Source organism: Leguminivora glycinivorella, chromosome Z (assembly GCF_023078275.1).
Source record: "Leguminivora glycinivorella isolate SPB_JAAS2020 chromosome Z, LegGlyc_1.1, whole genome shotgun sequence".
NCBI lineage: Eukaryota > Metazoa > Arthropoda > Insecta > Lepidoptera > Tortricidae > Leguminivora > Leguminivora glycinivorella.
In genome coordinates, this window is record NC_062998.1 from 10835094 (window position 1) to 10843867 (window position 8774).

The 8774-nt window shown below is 39.5% G+C and overlaps 1 protein-coding gene across 1 annotated transcript in view; it reads left to right on the forward strand.

Annotated features, from left to right (window-relative positions):
- LOC125241156 (homeobox protein B-H1-like) overlaps positions 1–7892 on the forward strand; it is a 31278-nt gene extending 23386 nt beyond the window's left edge. Inside the window, exons 3-4 of the mRNA XM_048149497.1 lie at positions 5671–5886; positions 6788–7892. Of these exons, the coding sequence (XP_048005454.1) occupies positions 5671–5886; positions 6788–7034 (463 nt within the window). The 3' untranslated portion in view covers positions 7035–7892. The remainder of the gene's footprint in view (positions 1–5670; positions 5887–6787) is intronic.
- Positions 7893–8774: the final 882 nt, after the last annotated feature.

Below are 8774 nucleotides of genomic sequence, written 5' to 3' on the forward strand. Positions count from 1 at the left end.
CTCGTTGTCTTTACATGACAGTGTTATAGTGTGCGTGGCCTCAACTGAGTTGAAACTACCTATACGCTTACCCTTTCGCGAGTTCAAGCACGGACATACTTATAGAGACTTGGAATATTTTAGAGGTTTATTCAATTTACGAATCAAACTCATTAAATCAATAAAATAATCTAAGGTACAGCGGGCCAAATCTCGACTTTCCATGATTACACTATGATTTTGAGTTCACTGTATCACATGTATCCACTGAACACGCTTACCATTATATAACCGGTGGACACGCTGTTTAATAATGCAAACATTGTAAAACATGGAAAAAATGGACCAGTTACATTTGCCCCCCAGTCGAGATTTGCCCCGCTGTACCTTATGTCATTTGGTATGTAAATGGAAATAATTCGAGCAGAATATAGATAAATAAATTTTAACATTTTGCAGTCAATCGCTTGAAATAATAGATCACTAAATTACAATTAGTCTAATAAGTCTAAACAATGTTAGATTACATTACCCATAAGTATCCCAATACTGCAAAATATTGTCTCACTGCATATACATATCCAATAGGTATTTCTATCTACGAAAGTTCTCTAACTCTTAGATTGGCAACATCGAAGATTATATGCTGGGAGACCGCCTGCGTCCGCGTGACGCGTCTCGCTTACTTTGTTGTTCTGACTCATTTAAGGCGCTAAAAAACTGGATTCAACATTGTTATGTCACTCCTGTGATCATCGAATATTGCGTGGAATGTTTTCAAACAGAAAATAAAAATAAAGCTACAACATAGTCACTTTCGTATTACCTTTATACAAGATAGGTAGCATTGAAAATCTTAACAGAACAAATATGAAAATTCAGAATTCTGCTTTAATTTTAATTAAGGTATATTAAGAAAATCTCTGAAGAAGAACATGGTTGTAATAACGTTTTGCACAACATTTTGTGCTGTTTTAAATGGCATATTATAAACATTAATAGACTGTAGGTTTGTACAATCAATTGCAGTTAAATTTGACCCACTTATTTTAGTGTCTATAATTAGTTTCATTATGTAGCAGTCGTATACTACAATTAGTTTGCGACTCCTACTATTAGCTTTCTTTCGGGTTTTTAGTTATTTCTGCATTAAACAATTATAGATCTCTCTCAAGAGGTACTGAAAATGACCCATGTAATAAAGCGGCTAGACCACAAAATAGTTGAAGTTCTTTAAAATTCCTAAATACATTTGGACCAAACCCTACAGTAATAATGAAAACGAAATTAAAAAAGCATGTTAGCACTGCGAACCTAGGGGGATGTAGATGCATTGGTGCGTAAATTTGTATCATTTGGATAAGCGGGGAATCAACCCAACGATATAACAGCGCGCGGTGCACACCACACGGATTCAGAGCCGAGGAAATTGTTCGAACGAATTACGGTAATACCGTAGACTCGTGTTTCCTTAAATTTCCCTTAAAGTACGAGATATCTGGTAATTTCCAATGGATATGGGATATACGTCATATACGCAATGGTTATTTCCCACATTTTTTACAGAATACCTAATTCCTTAAAATAGTAAAGATTAATACCTAGTAAACTGTAATAGATACCTACATTTGTTAATTAATTTATCTAATCGTATGGTTGTTAATGATGTGACGTAGGTAACTCTAGTAGGCACAAATTGAATGCGCAGCTTAAGGGGCTCCACACGGTTTTCATTGATTTTTGACAAGGTTTGGGTCACCAACGGCCATCGGTTCTTCCATCTTTTATCTCTATTCGTAAGAGAAATATTTTGTAAAAAATTGTACTTATTTTTTTATGAATTTTATAAACATGGCCTAAAAAACACTTTTACTGAAATTTGATTTTACTGAAGGGTCTATACATGAAATCGACATGTTTGGTTACGTTAGACTTTTCTAAAAATTCAAGAGAAATTTTAATTTTAAAGTAATTAAAACAAAAGTTATGAACAAAAAACCAGTTTTTGACCATAAAATTGTTCAACTCTGATGCCAAATATCACAGTAACAATGAGATGTAAAGTATTTAGCGATAATATTTTGCTTAAAGACGATCCTGTTAATATGATAGGCTTTACAAACTACCATAATATCAATGGATTCATACCGAAGGTCATTGGGGCAGGGAAAGCCCTTAACTTCCAGTATCCGTGTAGACTGTACTGTACTTTTACTTATTGTAAAAAAATTGCGATTTCCACTCAATTCCAGGGTAACAGACAATAATAATGGTTCATCTAAAAGAGAATAAGTAATTAATAATATTATGTTATGAAGTAGATAATATGAAAAAAAGCAAATCGAGAGCCTAAATAAGAAATAACAACTCGATCCTAGTAGGCATATTATACAAATAGGTATATCGACTTCGTAAACCTCAGTGGAGCATTCAGGACCAGTCAGGTGATAGGTACCTCTGTGTAAGTCCTAGCCTACTTCATAAATTCTCTTAAAATCGCACACAAAGGCCTAAGACAAAACTCGGGACGTGTGCGCACACATCTCTAATGACATAATACCCCCTCACAGCTACCAAGAACGGCCTAATCGGTTATTGCGAACCCTCCAAATTACACCTCCAGAGACACGGGAATCGAACCAAGGTCGCTCAGGTCGCCGAGCTTATCATTTAACCACTAATCATAATACTGGAAATGCCATTTGAGCTCTGCTCGGGTTTTAATAAGCGGACAGAGGCCTGATTTCGTAGGTAGCCTGCAATTTAGACGGGCCACGGCTGAATCGTCATTTCGTGATGCGGATTTTATTTTAAAATATTAATTGAGTGCATGAGTGAGCAGTTCTAAGTAAATGCAAGGTTTGAGGACGGCTGCGGAGGTCAGGGGCACTGCTCCGCCGCCGTGTTTGCTTTGTGAAACGTTAAGGGACACAAGCAGGTAGTACCAATTATGTAGGTATTAAATCTTTGTGTTCCGCGACTTGACTAATAAAGTTATCTCAGTGTTTGTGGGTAAATTATCTGAGTCGCGGGCACCTGATAGGATCGGGCTCTGGCACAGAATAGGTTGGTCGCTTAATTCATGATATGCAGAGAGGTCATAATAACGCCAAGAGTTTGTGAATGCCAAATAACGTTCTACCTTTAAACTATACCGGCCGGAAATCCATAACAGAACTTGAATTAAATACTTATTATTAGGTTTTGTAAATTCTTAGGAGTGTTAAGTAGGTTCAGCACGTTTCTGGATTATTTGTAACATTAAAAAAGTTGAAAACTTTAAACAACATTTATTAGTCCTTCCGGATATTCGTTCAGTAATGTCGGTAAAGTTTCTAAGCAGCATATAAATAACGTTCGAAGTAAAGTCAAATTGTTCCTGGTGAGCCAGCGCGCTGAGTGCGGCGCGAGCCGCGCGAGCTCGCGGATCGATGAAATGCTCTTTGTCCGCCGGATATACAAGCTGAATTCGCATCACGTCGCCCTAAACCCAAATCGAGAGAAACGACTCCCTCCCGCTGAGAGGTCGTAAGCGGAATCGTTTTACCGGACGATTTTAGTCTTTAGCTTGAACGGTTAAGGCGCGTTTTTGGGTGCTCCTTCTCGAACAACAATTGAATCAGTTCACGCAGCATCAAATCACTAAACCGCTGGGCGGAGCCGTGCTCGGGCTCCGCTGGGGGCTGCGGGACAAAGACGGAGGAAGCCGCGGCCGCGGCGCTCTCTCGCGCCAGAGCGAGAGCAGCGTATGCGTCTGGTGAGAGGCTCCGAGATGACAGCCGAACTTGGGTGCGCCCGTGAAGCTTTTTGTTCATAGCCCGAGGCGGCAATAAAAGATAATAGTGTCACCGAGCAGATTGCCTCGTATTCAGCACTTGACAATTAAATAAGTGTTCTCGAATGGCGCTGCCCGAGAACATCGTGTCATAATATAATGATTAATGCGCATTACTACAGTGATGGGTAGCTGAATGCTAATTAGCTATATATTTAAACTTGCGCATTAAAACCAAAAAGAATTTGACGAATGATGTCAACTTATTATTAAACCTCGGACTTGCGGGTAATATATTATAGTTCCACTAACAAAACGAAAAACAACATGATAGATAGCGAGGCAATAAATTAAATGATAAAAAATTATGAAAAGATCGGCAACGAGCATCTGAACTCCCCCTCATTTACATTTAATGAAATTAAATGATCCATTTAGAGAAATTAATTAACGAGGTAGCCAGTGAAGCGGCGGCTAACCGCGGCCCGTACACAATGGGACATAATAATAGCACCGATGATAATGCGAATAGCAATAATAAATTACTCCCTTCGGATTAATAAAAACCTCACTTGATGACAATAACGGAACACTTCGGAACTAATCGCGGTTTTGAGAGCGAAATTAATTTTGTTTGGGATGGGGCGTTGTTAGTTCTCCTCTGCCGAATACAGTTCCTATTAGCCTATTGTTTGGGAGTTTGTAATGGGAAGTAAATTTTGTTTACTAGTTGGTATAACATTAATCCGTAGTGTCTATAATATCTATGGCTTGTCTATTCTGTTTGAAGTTTATTTCAAAACTGTTTTTTTTAAGGTTAGGTTTATTGTAGCACCAAAATATTTTCTACTTAGAGCTACATTGTTTCCATTAGTACCTATGTATCGTATATTGGCATCTAATTGTATACCGTTTTCTCTCCAAATAATTTAATAGCCTTGAATAAGATAAAAACAAACAAAACAAATACTTATGAAGACAACGTACTTTTGCCCTTTGTATACCTTTCCATCTTCTAGCAATTGGCGGTTTATCTTTAGAAAGTTTCCTTAGAATTGCTTTTTAGGATGTTCACATAAAGAAGTTTAAAAAATGCCATTTGTCCCCGGCGCAATAACGCGTTAATGTATAATATAGGAGCGCACCCTTTCCTACCGAATCAAATAAATCAAATTAAACTCGACCACGCTCCGGCGAGCGCATGAGTGCCCAAGACGTTTTGTCAAATTTATTATTTTATTTATATTTTTATTACTCATTCCATTGCGGCATCTTCATTGTGCTCTCGAGTGGCCTGTGACAAATTTGATGACGATTGGGGTCACAGCTAGGGTTAGTGATCTATCGCTTTAGGGGTTCGTATACGACAGTTTACTGAATTTTAGAGTCAATTTAAGTTCGTAATGTGGCATAAATCGTTTTTATGTAATTTCTTGTGGGATTCGCACGGCGTTCCGAATCGATTTATTTGAAATGTTAATGGACCGTGACTGTATTGTTGTAGATTGAAATGTTCAAATATCGGGACATAATTCTTTAACTTCTTAAAAAACTATAATATCCGATCTGATAAATAAATTATAATAGTTAACTGACGAACTACAAGAAAGGTTTCAAACATTTCATTGGCCGAGAACTAATTTGAACCTTTTATCTTCAGCTCCGATACTGGCTCATAAGGGCTTAGTATATTCAATCTGAACGAGGTCTATAAACTAAACTAACCACAAAATTAAAATTTTGAAAAATCCCCCGACATAGTAGACTGATTTTCATGAAACATGGCTAAGAACACTTCCGACTCAGCCTTCAAACAAAAAAAAACTAAATCTAAATCAGTTCATCCGTTCGGGAGCTGCGATGCCACAGACAGACAGATAAGATGAAATCTAACAACTGTTCTCTATTGTCCTCAGAACGAAATGGAAGCGTCAAACGGCGGTGGGACTCGAGCTGCTAGCAGAGGCGGGCAACTACGCGGCGTTCCAGCGTCTGTACGGCGGGTACTGGGGCGGCGTGCCCGCGTACCCCGCGCAGCCGGCGCCGGCCGCCGACCTGTACTACCGGCAGGCCGCCGCCACCGCCGCCGCCGCCGCCTCGGCCAACACGCTGCAGAAACCGCTGCCTTACCGGTAAACACTCTTTACTTCTTTCTAATCATCATTCGCCTGCCCTTATCCCAGTCATTTGGGGTCGGCGCAGCATGTTCTTCTTTTCCATACCTCTCTATATCACTCGTCATCTCATCATTCACTTGTTTCCGTTTCATATCATCTTTCACACAGTCCATCCACCTTTTCCTCGGTTTTCCTCACATGACTTTCATCCCTCCGCATCACATGCCCATACCGTGCTAGTCGATTTGCTGTTACTTTTTTTACTATAGGTAATCTTATCTTATCCATTCTAGTTACTCCACGCATCCATTTTAAATTTTAACATTCTCATCTCCGCTACATGCAATCTCTTTTCATCTATCCCCATTAGGGCCCGACACTCTGATACATACATGACGACAGGTCTGACGATGGATTTATAGATCTTACCCTTCAATCGAAGAGGCATCCGGGCGTCGCAAATGGTTTACTTCTTTAAATACTTCTATCAGATGTGAGGTTTGATACAAAGTGGACTATTGAGGTTTAGACTTACAGCAGACAGGAAACTTCCGACCATGAAACCATGACTTGGGATAAGCTAATACATACCGCCTACACTATGTTGTTGTGATGTGATTCAGGCCCCGTAGCCGAATGGCATTTCTACGTCGCGAAACGAAAACGAAACGCCGCGAAAGATAGTCTGGCTCTGTCGCACCAATACGCAAGAGCGATAGAGATAGATATCTACGAGCGTTTCGTTTCGTGAGCGTTTGTGCATTCGGCTACGCACGCTGATCAGAATACAACAAATTGCTTACTAACGTGTTTAGAACGTGTGATGTTAGTGGAAAAAGAGATATACAGGACCTGTTGGTATCTTGTGTTTAGTAAGTCAGGGTGTATATTGTATAATGTGTGCGTTTTGTGTCAGGTTATACCCGGGAACGCCGCTCGGGTCGGTGCCGCCGCTGGGGCTGGGGCTGCCGGGCCCGTCGGCGCACCTGGGCGCGCTGGGGGCGCCCGCGCTGGGCGCGCTCGGCTACTACGCGCAGGCGCGCCGCACGCCCTCGCCCGACGTCGACCCCGGCAGCCCCGCGCCGCCACCGCGCTCCTCCCGGGAGCCCTCGCTCGACCGCCGTACCGACGACGACGACGACGATGAACCTATACACGTGTAATTCCAGTGATTGTGATCTAAGGACCAGTTAAATTAAACAAAACTTGCGCGTCGGCAAAAGACAATTGCGAAACTTGTGAGACTGCGAAAGAGAAGACTTTACGTGCGGTATCGTGTTTTGGTATTCTATTTTGTTACCTAAATCCCAATTTCGATAGTATTAAATTATTGCTCCATTTAAATATGATGACGTTGATTTGACAAGTCTGTTACGCATTAGCTTTTCTACCGTTCTTAATATCGGGGAGTGATCGTGAAGTGTGGACGGCGGCAGTCCAAAACATGTGATATCTTAAACCCAGATTTGATATAAGAACTTTTAACTTAACGTGTACAATATTAATTGATGTCGTAGGTATAACTATTGATTAGTATTATAGAGTACACATGCTTGAAGAGGACAATGTGTCGGTCGGACTGGGAGACCATAGGTCCTAGGCGGCGGGTCTTTAACACGCTACACGTGAAAGATTATGAGTAAAGTTATATATATATACAGAAAAGTGGCTTTATCATCTCAGAAAGCTCGTTGGAAAATAATTGCTCAGTAGACCTGCTAAGCGTATAGATAAGTAAGTTCCACGTGGGTAAGCTAACTGCCTAAAAGCACGTTCGCATTCGCACGCTAGGCGTTTGCCGGATAATTCGCCGTTAACGTAGCATGAACAATTGCGCAAATCGCGTTCAGGCGGACAGAACAGTGGACACTGCTCTGCGGACGTGCTTCCTCGCCATCCTAACAATAAGCTACCTGTATCGAACACTCTGGTTATTGCAATAACCGAGTACTCTGGACTGGGTTCATGACCAGATTACAAACTTTCCTATTTCAAATTAGTTTTTGATCAATTACAAGATGTCGTTAAGCTCTGCAAAGGTAAAGCTTTTGACTGTGCTTATACATACATATACGATCAATGATACAAGAGTACCTAATTAATGTTTCCTATATATTGCAAAAAATGACTATTGTGCAGAATAGATATAATAAGATAGCGCGTAGAAGTTCATCTTCTTGCAGCAAAATGTGACAACATCGAACACTATTTCACTGTTTAGTTTGGATTTACTTACATAATAAATAATGTGGTAAATTTGGTTGTTACGAGTACTCCAATCTTTCACGAACACAGTCCAGATGTACTTAATATCCCATCCTAGTGATGGGAAATATTGAATAAGTTAGATATATAATAATAAATGTTTTCGAAACACGCAATATTCGAAATAGTGTTAAGTAAAGAATTGTGTGTAGTGATGCAACATTCCAAAAAATTGGAAACCATTTGCAAAATTGCAGAAACTGTATATTATATTATCTATATATAAATATAACTAATTATATTATGTATGTATTGTTAGTATTAAATACACAGCTAAAGTATTAAATGTATGTTGAGAAGTACCTTGTGCTTTCGGGTACAGCTATGGCGATGTACTTAAGCATTCCGACCGTGACATGCTATGTCCGATAGAACTTGTGGTGTTTTGTAATTAAAATGTTGTCAATTAAGATGACGCCTTTTGATTTATCCTCGTCAATTTACAATCCCGAATGTTGAAAATTCTAATTTAAGTCGACACTAATTAGTAATTAATATTTGTAATAATTTTTTTTACCTGTAATACATACATACTCTTTGTTTTCTAAAATTTGGTAGATTTTAATGCACCTACACGATAATTAAACTTATTTTAGAGTTCCAATAGAGGATAACCAATACTAAGAATTAAGAAATAT